Source organism: Aulonocara stuartgranti (genome assembly GCF_965226115.1).
Source record: "Aulonocara stuartgranti genome assembly, chromosome: 22".
NCBI classification, from domain to species: Eukaryota; Metazoa; Chordata; class Actinopteri; order Cichliformes; family Cichlidae; genus Aulonocara; species Aulonocara stuartgranti.
Window position 1 is genome coordinate 21,949,862 of NC_138957.1, and position 19,456 is coordinate 21,969,317.

At 38.0% G+C, this 19,456-nt stretch overlaps 1 protein-coding gene across 3 annotated transcripts in view; it reads right to left on the bottom strand.

Annotated features, from left to right (window-relative positions):
• csmd3b (CUB and Sushi multiple domains 3b) overlaps positions 1 to 19,456 on the bottom strand; it is a 404,527-nt gene that overhangs the window by 149,043 nt on the left and 236,028 nt on the right. For all 3 annotated transcript variants that reach the window (XM_082522480.1, XM_082522479.1, XM_082522478.1), the window contains exon 6: positions 12,479 to 12,591. In XM_082522480.1, the coding sequence (XP_082378606.1) occupies positions 12,479 to 12,591 (113 nt within the window). The remainder of the gene's footprint in view (positions 1 to 12,478; positions 12,592 to 19,456) is intronic.

The following is a 19,456-nucleotide window of genomic DNA, read 5'->3' on the forward strand; positions in this document are numbered from 1 at the left end:
CTGAGTGTTTGCCTGTATTAGCTGGGCACAAGGAAATAATCGAAATATTGATTTGGCAGAGTTGGTTGGTAATGCTGATTATATTCTTCTCCCTACACCTAGTTAATAATAATTTGAATATGCTCAATTAAGGAGCGTAATTAGAAGGCGTGAATAATTATCAGTACTGTAGAATTGCTATTTTGTAACCACAGATGAGCAATACTATTACATCACCAAAGTGAGTCTACGCAAACAACTGACATTAATTCAACAAAGTACATTCCTAGCTAGCCTTACAGTAATGACCCCAGTGCTAACAGCTCCTTTGATACAGGAACAGCAGAACACCAACTCAATAATGAAAGCCAGCACTGGTAAAATGCAAGCTCCCACAATAATATAAAAGATGATTAAGGAGTAGTTCATAGATTTATGAGCTCATATGATCCCCCTGAGGCCAGCAGTGTCTCTGTACTCAGTTTGACTAATGGTTCTTAAGCTAAGGCTGACAAGAAAAAGGATTTGGGGATTTATTTACACAAAAACCAAATTGTACGCTTTACATGTGCTAAATGCTCTCCTCTTCCTTGGCTGTAATTATGCAGAGCACTTAGAATTTCAAGATGTGTGCACTTGATTACGAGCAGGTTTGAGACACTGCAAGAGTCATATCAAAGGTACCATGCAGTCAACAATATCAAATATGTCAACCTCCCTGAGGGGTATACTGTTTCACTGCTAGAGTTGACTAATGTTTCTGCACCACGGGCTGACTGGAGTTTCTTTTGTACTGATTGACTTATTTTGTTGTCATAGCACTGGCTGACTGATAATGCCGTCAGTTGTTCATTAAGGGCCAATCACAGCCCTGCAGACACAGAAACTCATGAATACGTAATGAAGAGAGATGATGGGGGGATGTGATTGGTGGGCTGTGCCGTGGGGAAGGAAACAGATTGCTCGTACCTGACACGTGCATAGACAACGGGCAAACAGGCGTGCACACAAACATATGCTTAAATCTAAGCAGACGCGCAAACTGCCACGAGACATCGTCATACAACAGACAGATCTGTCAGCTTAAGCTGGACATTTGTACAAACAGGAACGCACACTGGTAAATCCAAAGAATTGCATACAGAGCAGAGGACAACAGAAATGGTGAGAATCCACACACACACATGCACACGCAGAAACCAGACGCACATTTATACTCTTAGCACACACACAGTGACACACATATTCTCAGCCAGGTGTTGAAGGTGTAAGGTTAGACATTAAAGCACAGAGCCGTGCAGAGAAGAATGTCAACCGAATACTTAATTAATAATTTAACACTTCAATATTTGTTAAACATCACCTATGCTTGAGGCCTTACTTTCCCTATTGGATTGGGACAGCTTTAATATAGAAAGACTGAACAAAGAATCATAAAGAGTTATAAAACAACAGCAAATAATGGAGGGGAAATGCGGGTAAAATAGCGCACATCTTGTGCTCCAACAACAAAATTAAACATTTCCAGTAAGCAAAAAGGCAATGAAGTGTATGCCTTGCCACAGTATATTGGAATTACGGTGCTGTTTCTAAGCAAGTACAGAGACACAATCTCTCTACAGCACAGTACAAACAGGAGGAGGGAGGATAGCTCAAAATTCCTCATTCACTTTACAGGCTAATCGCAAGAAACCAAATAAATAACTATGGTAGATGCACCTTTGCAGAGTTTTCTCAGATTTAATTGGAATTGAACTGGGTTACAATTACATTTCAATTCAAGAGGGATCCTGCTAAAATGGATAGCCTTTCTTTATTTTTTGTAGCAAAAAAAAAAAAAACTGTCACAGGTTGGGGTTGGACTTAAAATCCCAATAAAGTGCAGAAACAGGAAGATTGTGTGACATTTTCATTATGCTGATGCAGGAGTTAAAAATGCTTTCTAAACATTAAAATTTTGGATGCAGAATCAGCCTATTGATTTAGAGGTGCTACCTAGAATTCAAACAGCCAGGGAAGGTCAAAGAGAGCAGTCACGCAAACACTCTCCCTCCGTTATGTCTTGAGGATTCATCTTCATGGATTACTCACGTTATACCTTAAACAAGCTAAACTGGCTAATTCCCCAAAACTTAGGCACAACATTTCCTGCAGACTACAAAGTGGGGTAGTCTCTTGTGTTTTGCCATGAATATAGGGGTCTTACTGTTACTGAAAGCTGCACAAGTTCAGAATTAGAGCTGATTAGAGCTTCTAAACCAAATTAACCTTCTACAGACTTTACTGTGGCATCGTGGTTTGCCTCCAACAAATATCTCTAGTCTTGGTTAGGCTTTTTCATTCGTCTCATTACTAAATAGAGCATCTCGAGGAACAAAGAAAATAAACACACCTAGCCATAGTTTGGCAGAAGTGTATGGAAAGCCAGGTTGTCTGGAAGCCTTTTTATGATTGTTTGGAATCTGTCATTACAAAAATTTGAAAATGCACCAATTAACAGTGTGATACCCTTGGACTCATAGTCAATTTTATTCTGGCAAAACAGAAAGTACCATGTGCAATGATGAAAAGAGGGGAAAGAGACTCAAATTCAGAATCGGGGCAGGTGCGAGCATGTCAAAGCAAAATTAGCAGGAACAATGAAAATTCATGTATGCAGCACATTTAGAAATGATGGTATGGTATGGACTCTCAGATCACCTTCCCCATGAATCAGACCATTTTAGTAATAATTAGCTTCGCCTCTGTTTTGTGTGTACCTACCCATTTTCCTAATATTGTGAACACATTTTCTTATATGTTTAAGATATTTTAAAACGGGAGCTACTGCAGCATTGTCAGGATCCTTCCACCCTCGCTTTCTAAAATGTTAATGCTCATTAATAAGAGTCAGGCATTACTTCTCACTGTTCAGACTGAAATTTGTACAGTAAATGGAAACCCTGGCAAGTATTCAATTCACTCGATGGCTTGCCGACGGGCTTGTGATTGGCTGACCGCCGACAACATTAAACATATGATTAACTGGATATGGATAACTTTGTGAATGACAATTAGTCTACTTGAATCTAGCTAGTTTCTATATTGTGGAAATATAATATAATAATTTGTTTCAATGGGCTAACTGAAGGGCTCCCAGGACTCTTATATGTTTTATAAGTTCTTGCTGCTGTTGGAATTTATTAAGATGAAATTATAAAATCATAAAAATGTTGAATGAGAGTAAATGTCCTGAAAATAGAGTAACTAAACAGAACTGCTTTGGCTGCAAAGCCAGTAACAATAGGTAGCCTACTTTCCTTCGTTTCCTTAATGTGTCTGTCACACTTGTCACACAGACGGCTTTTGAATGAATGAAGACAAAATACATTCACCTGTTTGTGAAGAGTGGGTGAGTCAGGAGTCTGTACTTTTTTGCTGCATTTCTTTCCTTTTCTTGCATGTCAACTCCCTTGCTTTGTATAGATTGCCTTGGAGTAGCTCGGTACTCCAAGGCAATCGTTTGAATGGATTACTGAAGCATGTAAATAAATGATCAAATGCAGCTGTACCTGGAAGCTGGATCATTTGTTTTTCTAGGAGTGAGCCAACTGCGCAGTCCCCTAGCTTAGCCTCTCAGTGGCTGAAATGGCACAAAGTCATTATGGTGCCTATTTTGCATATTAGCAAGAAATAAAGAAAACAAAATAAAAATAAAACCAATAAATAAATAAAAAGCAAAAAAACAAAACAAAAAACCTTGGCTTGTCTATGCCATGGTGAGTTGGTAGACTACATACAGGAATGTATAATAAAATTATGAAACACGTAAAGGTTGATGTAGAGGTGTGCAATGAGTGACTGCTATTATAAAACATTAATTGCACAGGTTTATTAGACAATGTTAATAACTCTGTCAGCTGGATTTTAAGCCCCGTTTGGGCCTGAAATCCTCAACACCCATGTCAACTCCCTTGCTTATACTTTTAATTTCTATAATGTGTAGAAATTAAGGAGAACTTGTGCATAAATTAGGCAGATGTACAGTTTTGAGTAATTACAGTTTAATTATTTTAGCCTGCTGAGAAAATGCAACATTTAGAAAAGACAACTTTGCAAGAAACAGGGCTCAAATTTTTCATATTTGGGTAGAGGAAGAACCTTTTAACTTAAATTCACCAAGTGGCAAGGAAATATGAAGTGGACTAATATGTTAGCTGAGTGGAGATCCATCATGTTACTAAGCCCTGTTACTGTGGTACAGTCCAAACTAGTCCCTGCTGGTCATTCATTCATTACATTATATTGTGCAGTAATAAGTTTTAGATGACAAGACCATTTGCTTTACAGTAAGTTAACACCATGACTTTTCCCAGCTTTTCTTTCAAATTGCAATCAAGTACAAAACTTAGATGTTAGAAATTAAAGGGCAGCATTGTCATCGTTATTGTTATGTAAATATAGAACTTGTTAGACTTAACACTTTATGTCTATAGACATGTAAAAAGGTAGAACTAGCTGCTGTCTTTGACAAACTCTTTGAGCACTGTCTTAACTAAGCAGTTATTATAAGCTCCATATTTTTGTATTTGATGCATTTGTTTGTGGCTGACTGACTGTACCTTAGTGGCTGCATTGCTGAGTAGAAATATGACTCACAGGTTGACTGAAACCATATGTGGCATCTGGCTCACAAGATGCCCCCATTTTTTTTTTTACCTTATTATACTGTGAATGTTTTTCTTCAAAACACGTGGTCCTGAAAATTCTTAAAGTTAATCTATTTAAAGCCTAAATTCCCTGTAACACTGTTTGGTTGTTGCAGTTTCTCTTTGGCCACTGACAACTGAGGGTTTAATTGACAACCTGATCCACTCGTTTCTAGCTTTGAGGGAGAAGAGCTGCTCATGTTCTCTTTTTATTTAACAGGGAAGATGACTTTGAGCTTCCTATTTTCAGCTTTAGCCTCGGGTGTATTTCTAGGGGGTAAGAACATACTGCAATGCACTCAGTCACATCTAGAAGATGGCATGTTCAACCATAGTCACAATACATAACAGTGGAACAGCTGGGTTTCAGAAAAGTTCTTCGACTTAGTCACTAATGCAAACTTGGTTACTCTTCCTCTCAGCAGTAGTCTATTTTCAAAGAAGAAGAAAAAGAGTTCTCTTATTTATTATTTCTTGTGTGAATTTGAGCGTTTTGTTGTCGTAGAGTTGCCACAGTGGTGCAGTGGTTGGGACTGCATCAGCAATCTGGTTAAGCAAGAAGGTCTGGGAGTAGGCTATGAGACCCCTGCAATGAAGGGATGTCCAGGGATGTGAATGTTTGTCTTTGCCAGTTTCTAGGTATTGTTGTTTTTTGCTTTTTAATTAATTAAATATGCTGTATATGGGGAATAAATGAGACACTGCAAGAAGTTAATAACTCTACTTAAAATCTGCTTAAAAAAACTCCACCTTGATTACTTTGTTCACTGTAACTGTCTTAAGGTTTGAAACTGTAATTGCAGAATTGAGCAAATCTCCTCCCATTTTATCACCATCTATTATGGTTTCACCTCACATATTACCCACTGTCTTGAGGGTTAATTAAACACAAATACGTTTTGATTACTAAAATGTAAAATATTTGCTTGAGTCCCAAGATGACATGTGACATGACATTGGATGCACTTCCCCTCATGGGCAAAAAACTATTACATTTTATGTCGTCTTCTACAGTACAAAAGTCCTACATTTGGATTGTCCAGCATGTTTAAAACGAATGCCAAAATTGCAAATTAGTTTTCTTTATTAGGGGAACTAAATCTCTAAAGGCAGTTTGGTCCTGAGGTAAATAGCATTCACATTTACCCAGGGACGCTGTCATAGCTGAATAATTACCAAAGTTCAATTAAACATGCTAATGGATACTTAATATGCTTGTATTTAGCTGTGAAGGAGACAGTAAGGAGCACACAGATAAACCATGACATAAGCTGTTTTCACTCAGGCACTCGCAGCTATGAACTCTTCCTGATAGTACAGAATATAACTGTATGACTGAGCAGAAATTTAGACTAAATTTGGTTGGACATTACATCGTCTTTAGATTGCAAGCGAGAACAGGTGAGCTGAACTCACAGGTAGAAGGTTGATATATATCAAATATTAAAGTACTTTATTTAGTATTTCCAAATATTTCCTGCTTTGAGCTACATCACAAGGACAACTGCAAATGTGTAAATACTAAATGGAATGAAAAAAAAAATTAAAGTAAGAACCTATAAAAAATATATATTAAAGTAAGAACCTATTAAAAAAATGCAAATTATTTTAATAGAAGTGATTTTTCCCTTTAACACGAAGACTCTCTACTGTGAGATATGTGAATTGAAATGGTTCATTCCTTTAATTTAGGTCTATCAACATAAAGCCTATGGCACGTTTCAAAACCTTGCCACTGTGAATCATTCTGAAGCATCAATTAAGCATTTAAATGGGTAATTAACTTGGTGCATTTGGTTAAGCCATGCACTGGAGCTGCAGGCTTTGCGTATCTAAATACACTAATTTATGAATGGGCTTTTCCATTGTCCAAGAAGCATGAACAAAGCGATCCACACACACACACACACACACACACACACACACACACACACACACACACACAATCAAGCACACATGCACTCACACGTACTTCCTCCCTCTGAAGTGGTCTACAATAGCCAGTTATGGCATTATGATATAAAATATTCTTAATTTTAATATTTATACATATTTGATATTTAGCCCCACTGTAATTCCAGACTTTTCCCCTTAAACCTCCAATTACCCATCACTCTGTTTCTCTTCTACCTGCCAATTTGTTTTAATAACACCTCTGGATTTCCTTACTGTTTTACCATCCTCACTCTCTGACTTCCTCTTTTCTTCCTTTGTAATGTCTGTTGTTGTTGGTGCCTCTCTAACCCTTCTGCCCCTTTTCTGCAAAGTTGGATATAAATCATTAGGAGATTATTATTAATTCAGAACCTCATAATTTGGCCGCAGCAGAAGGAGAATGCTTCTGTGAGCAGAGTTTCTGACCTTACAGACACACAAACATTCTGTCCAACTGGCTGGCGGCACCCAGAGCCAAATGAGGACCTCTGAGGTCTCATAGCAGCGTCTTGTAAACTAAACAAAACCCTGCAAAAGCATATTTGTTGATTAAGTCGTTTAGTTTGGGGCAGGGATAGCTCAGTAGGTAAAGTGGTCGCCCCATGATCGGAAGGTCGGCGGTTCGAATCCACTTAACGGCTACCCTGAGGTACCCCTGAGCAAGGTACCGTCCCTACACACTGCTCCCCGGGCGCCTGCTTAGTGGGCTGCCCACTGCTTCACTGAGTGAATGGGTCAAATGCAGAGAAAAACAAGTAATTTCCCCATGGGGATCAATAAAGTATCCATTATTATTATTATTATCATTAGTGTAATGTTGAACTGCTTTCATCCTGTGTTTGCCACTACACTAAACTAACCGTGCCCAAGGGTCTCATAATGTATTCTCCAGGAGAAAAGCTGATTTTTGTAGACCTGAAAAACATCTCATTTGGAACGCTCTGCAGAGTTAAGTAAAAAGACGAAAAATATAATAGCATAAAAATATGAGTTGGTAACCACCCCAGGAGTAAATTTAACAACAGCAGAGAAAAATAAATGCAGGAAAAAACAGGAAAAAAACACTACACTATACAAGAAACAAAACAAAATTGCTGAATCAAATAATCTACAATCAATTATTGCAGTGATATACATAAATATTTTTGCAAGTACTTCCACAAGACTGTAATCCAACTGGAGGTCATCACTATTGTAGCATTGCCAATCGTTGCCTTTGGCAATGTTGCATTCTCAATATTGGCCTATCTTCATTATCTAGTGAATATAGGCCAGCAAAATAAATTAACATACAAAGTCAATAATGTGATCAATGCTTTATCATTTCTTTCTACATGGAGAAATAATATTCTCTATTTCAAAGAAAGAAAAGCCTCATGTGGACAGCCTGTGAAGTAAATCTGCCAGTGCTTTAGGAACATTGCGTGACTTTAGGTGACTTAACAGTTTCAGCCACCCAACCCGTCCTTCTGCTAATATGTTAGAAGCAACAAAGTAATGGGTATGACTGGCAGCTGACAGAGAGTAGCCAATCAATCATAATCTTGTTAAAAAGTCCACTAATTAATCAACTCGTTTATCACACTGACACCCCTCATTAACATGTTGATTAACCTTTTCAACTAATTAGGATCAATTAAACCAATTATAGGTAAATCTCAAGTGGAGTGGTCAGGTTGTCAATCAGTCAGTCAAGTAATATGGAAAGAAAACCGATGGATAAGAACGGAAAGAGAAGAGAAGATTCAGGAAGAAACGTGGCAAAAGAGATGTTTTACAGAGAAAGGGGTGATAATTACTTGTACTTACTCTATTTAATACCTTGTTATACAATACTTTTATAATTTAAGAATTTTTAGTTAAATCTTAATGTCTGTTTAAATATACCATCGTCTTTTCTCTTTTTGGCATTTAACCATGTTTGAATTGTTGACTGAGAGGAGGGGCGGGGGGTCGGGGGATAACCACGATGACCCACAGTTTGTACAAAATCACAAACATGCCCCCACCTCTGTCCCACAGTATTAACCATTTTAAAACTCAAATACAAGCCACATTTGCAGTAAAGTATCATCTGGGGTCATATGCAACTTAATGAGCTCATCATACCCACAGATTGCGGATTAATTGATAATTCAGTTTCACTTTACTCGGTTTAGTTGGCCAGCTGTTAGTTGGGTCTTGCAAATCTTGCAAGTGACCAATACACTACATCAGCCATTCCGTTCAAGTCAAAGGTGCTGCAGTCCCCTTAAAAACCAGAAACTCCCATGAGGCCCACTCAATCCTAAATTAAATCTTCACTCTAATCAAAACATAAGAGAACGTGATGGATTTTCTTTGAAAATTGCATTAAAACTGTAATAATGTAATAATAACTTCATAATGAGCAATAGTAATGTGTAGTAACAAAATAACCACCTATTATAAATGTTACTACATTTTTTATATAAATAAATAATGTATACAAATATGTCACTTAAAATAGATGTGCGTAATTTCAAACTGAACTACTTACTTAATTACTGCGACACAGCTGCAGTACTGTTACAGCCCACCAGGGGGCCCCATCCCACACTTTGGGAATCACTGCACTACAAAATTCATGCGGTTGTCAGAAATTTAAAAACATTTGTTTTCTTAGATTTAATGTCCAAAAGTAAAGTAGTAAATTATTCACTCCCTTGGCATTAAAAGCTAAAATGAATTACGATCCTATATTAATTTTGAAGAAAACACAGTAAAATCCATTCAGCAGCCACCTGTATGCACAGACATGCATCTATTTTATATTAATCATGCTTTGAGCTGATTTGATTAATGTAACATTACAACCTTTTAACCAAGAGTGCTACACTGCCCATGTGGAAAAGAAATAGTAAAAACATATATGATTTACTCATGAAAATGGCCACTTTCATGAGTAAATCATATATAAATCATATAAGGCTTACATGATTTACTCATGAAAGTGGCCACTTTCTCATTACTCTGCTTCTTAATTCAGATAAAACTGAGGTTATTGTACTCGGCCCTGAAAATCTTAGAAATATGGTATCTAATCAGATTCTTACTCTGGATGGCATTACCTTGGCCTCCAGTAACGCGGTGAGGAACCTTGGAGTCATTTTTGACCAGGACATGTCCTTCAACGCACATATTAAACAAATATGTAAGACTGCTTTCTTCCATTTGCGCAACATCTCTAAAATTAGAAATATCCTGTCTCAGAGTGACGCTGAAAAACTAGTTCATGCATTTATTACTTCCAGGCTGGACTACTGTAATTCATTATTATCAGGATGTCCAAAAAACTCACTGAAAAGCCTTCAGCTAATCCAAAATGCTGCAGCAAGAGTACTGACAGGGACTAGAAAGAGAGAGCATATTTCTCCTGTTTTGGCTTCCCTTCATTGGCTTCCTGTTAAATCCAGAATTGAATTCAAAATCCTGCTCCTCACATACAAGGTCTTAAATAATCAGGCCCCATCTTATCTTAATGACCTTGTAGTACCATATCACCCTATTAGAGCGCTCCGCTCTCGCTCTGCAGGCCTACTTGTTGTTCCTAGAGTATTTAAAAGTAGAATGGGAGGGAGAGCCTTCAGTTTTCAGGCCCCTCTTCTGTGGAACCAGCTTCCAGTTTGGATTCGGGAGACAGACACTATCTCTACTTTCAAGATTAGGCTTAAAACTTTCCTTTTTTCTAAAGCATATAGTTAGGGCTGGACCAGGTGACCCTGAATCCTCCCTTTGTTATGCTGCAATAGATGTAGGCTGCCGGGGGATTCCCATGATGCATTGAGTTTTTCCTTTCCAGTCACCTTTCTCACTCACTATGTATTAATAGACCTCTCTGCATTGAATCATATCTGTTATTAACCTCTGTCTCTCTTCCACAGCATGTCTTTATCCTGTCTTCCTTCTCTCACCCCAACCGGTCGCAGCAGATGGCCGCCCCTCCCTGAGCCTGGTTCTGCCGGAGGTTTCTTCCTGTTAAAAGGGAGTTTTTCCTTCCCACTGTCGCCAAAGTGCTTGCTCATAGGGGGTCATATGATTGTTGGGTTTTTCTCTGTATCTATGAAGCGCCTTGAGGCGACTTTTGTTGTGATTTGGCGCTATATAAATAAAATTGAATTGAATTGAATTGAATTACTTTCATATATTTTTTTAGTAAGTATCCAAAACATACAAGTTTCATTATATCATTTTTCAAGGGATCTTATATGTGTTTTCACTCTTGTATGCTTTTCATACAAGTTTCACACAAGACAGATACAAACTTTATAAGATTTATATATATCTTTTCCATATGGGTGGGCTGGCTTATGCCACTCTCCAAACACTTTGCTAAACGTCATGCCAGGAAGCGTGCACAGGGAGAGCAGAACAAACTCTACATTATCCAAAGACAGACAAATACTCGTTCAAAATCATTCAGAAGGTCACCGGGATGCTATTCGGAGAAACTGCTGTGTTTATCACTGTGTCTGAAAAAAACACAGTTGACTGTGGAAAAATGGTGACAAAAATGGTGGGAGGGGAGCGAGGCAGACACATTCGCATTGTGTCATTGAGTGCGTACGAGTGTGTCAATTCAGACACATGCTGATTTTTTTTTTTGTTACTTCTCGCGGCATGATCATAAACACAGTTTCTCCTCTACAAACAAACTCTACAAACACGATCCAGTTAGTATACGGAGCAAGCGCTACTCCTGAGAGCTGGCATTTTGGTTAGGCGCACACCTTCTCTTTTCTTGCCTGAGTGTGCTTGGTATTTTGGGGGCTTGTTCTCAACTTGTGCTGAGGAAAGACGCGAGTAGGCAGTGTGTCAGTAATAATCCGGTGTCAAGCATGACCAAGATTTATGCGTGTGCTGGCTGCCCACTCAGATCAGGGCAATGACGCACGGACAAACTATAATGCCACCGTGCGATTAGCTTAAAGTAGTTAAACTTTGCACATAAAACATGTAAATACAACAAAATATGTAAATATCACAAAATATAATTACGTTTCTCAACATTATGGTTGAAATGCATTATTATTAAATTGAAACCAAACTGAAACAAGTACTGTTTTGTAATTGTACCACATGTGCACAAAAAAAAAAGATAAAATACCAAAGTCTGTGTATCTTTTGATGTCGAATGGACTCTTTTGAAAACGGACTAGCAATTTGAATGCACAAAACACCTTTTTTTTTTTTTTTTTTTTTTGTAAAAGTAGTAGAGGCAATCCAAGACTACAACAGAAGGCTGGAAAGTAAGGAAAGCAATTTTACATTTAGAAAAAGAAAAGAAAAAACACTATCTCCTCCAACCTATGTGTGCAGTTGTTCCACACATTCGACTCTCATTATCACTGTTGGGGGACATGGACTATGCCAAATGAATTTCCAAGTGCTTTCCACCAGTTAGGGTTTTTGTGTCAAAGAAATCTAGCTGTGCACTTATCTTGAATAGTTACCCAAGAGGGGAAAAAACAGAAAAGAGCAAGCGATACAGGGAAGAGTGAGAGAAAGGCAGTAAGATTGAGACAGTGAGAGAAAATGTAACAGAGAAAAGGCGAGACGTTTGGAGTCAACAAACGTAATTAGAGGGAATCTGAGGGAGGGATGATGGGGACCAACTGTCAGAGAGAAACACAAAGACAAAAATGCCAAAAAAAAAAAAAGGCAAAAGAGGCCAAATCAGAACCTTGAAAATAGCTGTTATTAAAGGCAGAGATATGCACACACTGTACATCCTATTTCATTTTTCAGAAATGAACACGCTGTGCATATACTGTATCTCCATGTGCATGCGTGTGTGCGTGCAAGCGTGCATTTAAATAATCATCTCCGTGAAGATAATCAGATTTCACCCGTCTTACCTTGATAATGTGCGCTGAATCCACGGTAACGGTGGTTGCCATCAGTCACGAAATGCAGCCGAAGCCAGTTTTTGTTGCTGACGATAGGAGAAGGGACGTTAGTGCCCGACAACCTAAAAAGGAAGACAGAATGAAAATGCTTAATGAAATAAAACATGGATCCATACAAAGACACATTTATAATACCTTAGCCTTCACCTAATCCTATAATACACAGAATGATTGTATGACTGAAATTTAAATGGTCATTTTTTTAGGGAAGAAGTGCAGACACGTGCTTAGCAGTGCATGCACTCTACACAGGAGTTGACTAGGATCAAACCTCTAAGCCTGCGGTCAGTGGAAAACCCACTTTATCACCTGAGCCACGCCTGCTATAGGTTAAACACCATGCTTCACCTGGTTTAGCTTTGTGCCCCCATATTTTGCTGCAGTATAACTGTAATACCAGTGCTTGGCTTTAAGAAAAGGACAAATGTCTGGCCACAGCTGTAGGGTACGAAACCTAATATTTGCCAAGTCTAGTCCACTGTTGGAGCGGATTTGAAAACACAGCCCTTCTCCTCCCCATTCTCCCGGCACGAACACCAAACACAGCTTATGCAGAAGATCAGATCAGCTTGATGCTGGACTTAGTGAGCTTTATACTCGCTCATCTGAAAGAACCTGTAATTGTCTACAGTCCCCTGGAAAAACCTGGAAACAGAGCATACCTGAGACACAGAGATCACTGTGATTTCTGTTTAGTCCAATAACACGAATAGATTACTGCTTCCACCGGCTTTCTTTTCTTTTCTTTTTCTGTAAATGCATGCATATATTTGCTGCATTTATCTGATACTGATTATGGCAATTAGTGGAAATGTAGCGTTATGTTGCTATTCAATGTTAAACACAATAAACTTGGGCGGATGACACATTATTGGAATTGGCACTCTACATCAAAGCTTTACAACTTCTCATTTTGTTAAAGAAAGACCGTTAAGATCTTAAGAATAAAGCTTTTAAGATGTGGTTATATTGTGAGTGGTTGAATGCGATAATATGAGGCATTTCACTCCAAATATTATGTTTCCAGTATAATATTAAGGGAACAGAAAATACATGCAGTCTGCAACTTCAATTGCAGTGAATGGAAACTGGATGGCCAGTCAGCTCCAAAATAGAAAATCTCATCTGAGAGGATGGAGCTCTGATCTCCAAATAAACACTGCTGCACACCCAAAGCTGATCCAAAACCAGACTGATGATAGTTTCAGAAGGCTGTAAAACCTTCACATTTTTAGTAAATTAACAATTAGCTAATAACCGAAGGAACTGTGCTTTAGACTGCACTTCCACAGGATCACGAATATTCTAAAATTCATTCAGTGTTTATAAAGGTCGTGTATGTGTTGCTGCTGTCTTGGATTAAGTGAGAACAAAGCCTATGGTGAGTGTAATGATGCAGAATGAATTACACACAGTCTCTTGCAGAATTTTAAGGGTACCTCGCTCGCTCTTAATTAACTGTTCACTGTCTAATTCCCAGGAGGTAGCTGGTGGATATAATGTATGAAAGTCTTGAATCACCCCTAATTTTTTATATTATGCTTCCAAGGATGCAGACGTTCTTGTATTTTCTTGCATAAATGGTCCTGAGCAATAATTCTCCAGACTTTCTGAAGGTCTTTTCTTTCTTTGGACATTGGCTGCTTTTTCACTCATTTTCAGTTCCGTCCTGTAGCTGACCATTTTCAGAAGAATATTTCATGTTGCTTGTTAAGCCATCTTAACACTGGCCTATAAATTATTCATCATTCAAGCTTAAAAAAAAGCAATATACAATTTATATGATATTTTTGTGCACTACGTTAACAGCAGCCAGTTCAAAAACACGTCATGTGTTCTCATTTCGTTCATTCAATATGTATAAAATGTATAAAAATGTACAAACACAGAGTTATCACAAGTGGCTCATGGAGTGATGAATCCAAATTTAAAGTTTTCGTTTTAAACTGTCATCCGTATGTACAGATGAAGTCAAGTGAGGCAACAGTGAGTGTCTACAGCCATCTGTAAAAGACGATGAAGGCTCTGTCATGGTTTGGGGCTGCATTTCAAACAGTGGTGTTGGCGATCTTGCCAAAATGGATGAAATTATGAATAGATCAGATTTTGATCCCGCCCTGCGATATCTTGAAAGTGTCTGATTGGCAACAGCTTCCCAAACACGCTGTCAGTCAAGCAAAAACATGCCTGGCTAGAAGAAACTCACAATGGAAATGCTATCAGTTATGGACCAGCCTCCGCAGAGCTCGAATCTCAACATTATTGAAGCAGTGACAAAGAATGGAATAAAGTCATCCAAAGAAGAGCTTGGAACATCTTTCAAGAAGCCTGAAGGATTATTCATAAGGACTGCTTAAAGAAATAGTAAGAAAACGTAAACAGTTGAGTTCAGGCTGTGTAGAAGCAAGCATAGCAAGTACAGACTTGTTAGAATGGTACAAATGTTGTTTTTGCCTAATACACTTTGTTTCCATCTATGCATGTACAGGTTTTATTAAATGATTGCACCTGTTTCCGATTTTTTTTTCAGCAAAATATAAATAAAGGGTGAGAATGTAATTCAAAAAGTCAGTCATCATGACACTTCCTGAAACTGAAGTTGGTAGTTGCTATTGTACTGGTTCTGCACATTGATTGCTATAAGGATGGCAATTATTTGTCTTTTTTTCCTCCTAAGATTTATATACAGTCTACCTAACTGACTCATAGTATATGCAAATTCAGATCGTCAAATGTCAGACTTCAATGAACCACTTTTAAAAATATTAGCTTTTTTGCATTTAAGCAAGCTGAATCAAGGCTTTCAGGGTACATAGCGCTACCAGATGGGACCCAATTTGCAACACTTTCATCAAGTGGTGAGAATAAGACCACTTAATTGGTTGAGAAGGTGAAGAAGGCTCTTGTGGTTGGCAAAGTGAAGTGTGTTAGGTCACTACTGCATTAGAGGAACTGAATGCTTTTGCAGTTCAGAATAAAACACCCTTGATTCTGTATGGCTTTAAATATCTAAACCTCAAATAAAATCTCTGCTGGCAATTTACCACCTTCGATGCACCAGTTCTTTGATTTATGGCGCTTTCATCTTGTAGTGTCAAGCAACAGGTGCTGTCTTTCTTTCATTGCATTTTCATTTTTTGAGATATTTTTAGTACTATCACCTTGGCTGTTAGATTTAAGACACAGGTATACACACACACACACACACACACACACACACACACACACACACACACACACACACACACACACGAATGGTCTTGAAAGAGAAGTGGACCGTCCTCTCTCATGTTCACTTGTCCCCTTCTGGAAACCGACGCACTCCATTAATGTCAACACACACACGCACAAAGGCATGAATAGGAGCATTATATTGTATGCACTATTATCCAGTGCCAATACACTCTAATAACAGTGGTAAAAAGTGGAACACAAGAGTGCTGAGGAGGTGCTTTAGAAGGTGTATCTCTGCGTGTGTGTGTGTGTGTGTGTGTGTGTGTGTGTTAACAAAGAGAGGGTCACCTTGTGCCCTAGATCAGTAGGATTCCATGATGTTGGCTATTAGTCACATACACACAAAAAGGTGGTCTACAAAGCCACGTGTGAAGTACCAGCTTTTCATGCATGCTGGCACAACGATACAGTAACAGAGCTGAGGAGGATGTTAACAGTGGTCCCAGTCCTCCAGATAATCAAGCCCTACACAAACGTTTCACCGAAAAGTCAAAACCATGACAAAACCCACGACTCGTCTTTAGATTTCATCATCAACATGTGGTGTGACCCTTACATAGCTCTGATCCACACATCCCTGATTTAGTCTGGCCTTAGATGACTAGAAGAGCAGCTAAAGGTTAAACCCACTTGGACCAAGTTAAAAGCAGCCTGTTCAGACTGTAACCTCTGAGGGGTGGGATAGTCTCCAGGCCCTGTGTAATCGTGTGGGTAGATGGATTTTTTTTTTTCTTTTGAATGCAACCTCACTTTACATTTAGTAGCACATTTAGACAGTAATGTTTAATATGTCCGCAGCTAAATGGACTTCACTTCAGGGAAAAGTAACTCCTGCTACTACTGCACGTTATTTAAACTATGCATGTGAGGACTTTGCTTGGATGCATCTGTTTTACACTTGCTGAATTGCATATCTCATGCTTTTGATTCTTTTCTGCAACTGTTCATGCATCCTAGTCAGCTGCAAAGATTTGTGACTTCTCTAAGAGCCGCCACTGCAACTAATGCTTACTCGTGATATCTTTTCAGCATCTCTGACAAGACATACAGACATGCCCTTAGTAGGTTGCTACCACCTCATTAAATAGTTGTGCTGGCATAGCTCATGCATATATTAAGGTTTCTAGAAATAGATATAAAGTATAGGTTAAGCAGTGGTAAGATTGGTGGCAACTAATATCCCTGATCCTCAGGAGAGTTTTGTCTTTTAATCTGAATTGTGTAGGTTATCTTAGTTAGGCTTTGGGAAGGACGTGTTGCTTGGGTAAAATTTTACAGACAAAACATTACTTTTGGTGCCTGACGTGGTATCTTGTAGTGGAATTATGCACTATGAGACTTTTTTAGCTTTTATCCATAAAACCAGAGGAGGATATGTGGTGTAGCATAAATTAGGACTTTTTGTTAACCAGTAATTCTTCTTTAAACCTTGTACCCTAATAGTGGTTGGAGCGTTAATATTATTGAAAGCATTACAGCATATAGGTTACTTTTTATTATTAATAAATAATACTTGTATGTATTCTTAGTTATTATTTATTAAATAAATATAGTTATATGGTCACTGGACACTGTGAACATCCACGGTCACCACTTCATGCATAATAGACCTTCCATGTGTATGGACATGTGCAGGTATATATGTATGTATATGTATACATATGTATATTTAGTGTGTACATGTGTGTGTGTACATGTCTATAAATAGGAATAGTAGTGGTACAATAGTTATGTCAAGCTATATAGTTTATGTCTTCCATATTTCCAACCATATCCATAATCACATACTGCGTATATACTACCATTGAATATAGTGTATTATCTTATTTTTTTTTTCATTGATTGTACTTATTTGTATTTTTGTATTTCCTTCTGATATCGGTACCTGAGCTGATGTAACGCAAAATTTCCCCGTTGTGGGATCAATAAAGTTTTATCTTATCTTATCTTATCTTATCTTATTTGACCATAAGAACTCTTCACACTCCTCTATGTGTCCTCTTCATGTTTACAGCTGTTTACAGCTTTTCGGTCTCTTGTTCCCATGACATCATAGCACAGTGTGTGTATTCTCATTGTTTCATATTAAAACAGGAATTGAATTAGAGCAAGCCCATGTGTGTGACATTAAACCATTTAATCAAATGCTCAAGAGTCACTTAACAACTCCAAGCTGAGATTAAGCCATAATTAGAAAAACTCTTTCTGCAGCAGTGAATGGGATCTTAAAAAGGTCATTGTATCCCCACAACAGCAGGAAGCACCTCCTCCTACCAGTGCTTTTGAGATGCATTACTGCTGCTCCATAGGTCCCGAGCATGACTGTATGTGAAAAATGAAAAACGACCATGTGTGCTCACCAACTACTTACATGCATAATTAAAGGTTAAGACATAGCTTGTAGCAAAAGCCTAACACATGAATAAATAAATATATGAAACACGTCAGCTGAGAAGCTAGCTGATCTGATCTTCCCCATGTGGACAATTTGTAATGCATTATTAAACCATTCATCTATCGAGATGGATTATGTCTGTGACTATTAAGTGTTCTCCCAAGATATCTGCTATAAAAGTACTTCAGAGCAGCCCTGAGTTATTACAGACCACCTTCTTTAAATATCGCGGTCTGACAGGGTATCCCAGTCAGTGATTTGACAGTGATGTGGGAGTAAAATCCACAGGATAAATACAGGCTTGTTACAAAGGTCTACTGCCATTTTCAAAAGCATAAGAGTAGTTGTGTGATAACATTTTAAGTTGCATAAAGATCAAAAGGCATCACCAAATCTTTTCATTTATGAAACAGACATATAGAAACACAGTTAAAGAAGTCTAAACCCGCACACTCACTATTGTATAAAGGTCAGAACGCAGATTACTGTGACAAATGTTTCCAAACACTGGATGTTAAACTCAAAGAGTTAGTGTGAGATAGTCCCTTATTTCTCTTTTAAAATCAAGTCGTCTGTGAAAGAAAATCGGTAACTTAAAAGAATTACTCCTTCTGCCTGCTAGTAGTATTTTATTCATGTATGACATTTCTGTGTAAGCAATAACAGATCAAAAATGTAGCAGCATGTTTTACAATTAGTCCTATATATTATTGGTCAAAAACATAATATAATTGTGCGTATAATTTGTTGATATCTCATTTCTTTACATTGATAAACTTAGAGTGTAGGTTGCTTTGGCAGTATACTGTTGTTGGGGTCCTTATCAATTTGCACTGTTAACCTCTGTCTTTACAGAGTATAACCCTGCACCCTGCTACTTCTATCAGCAGTCAACAGGTAAGCATAGATTCCCATACCATGAAATCTCCTCTGTCATGACTGACAGTTATGTTTCAGATCATGAGCTCTTTCGGTGCTTCTCTATATGTTTTTCTGTCCATCAGTCTAATAGAAGTTAATTTATGTTTTATCTGTCCAAACATTTTTTGGTGTGTTTAAGTGTGCAAGCTACTTTTACACATCTTCCAGTAAATTCTAATCATGTTCTTGAGCGTAATGAGTGGTTTGCACCTCGTTGTAAATCACAGTTAACCCTTTCATGAATTATGACAACCTCAATCAGGATTTTTTTTCTTAAGTATTTTTATTCATATTTAGGCATGGAAAAAAAAGATATCTGAATTTAATTTTTTTTAAACATGTACTTTTCAAAGAGTTTTTTTACATGTCTGCTCGGA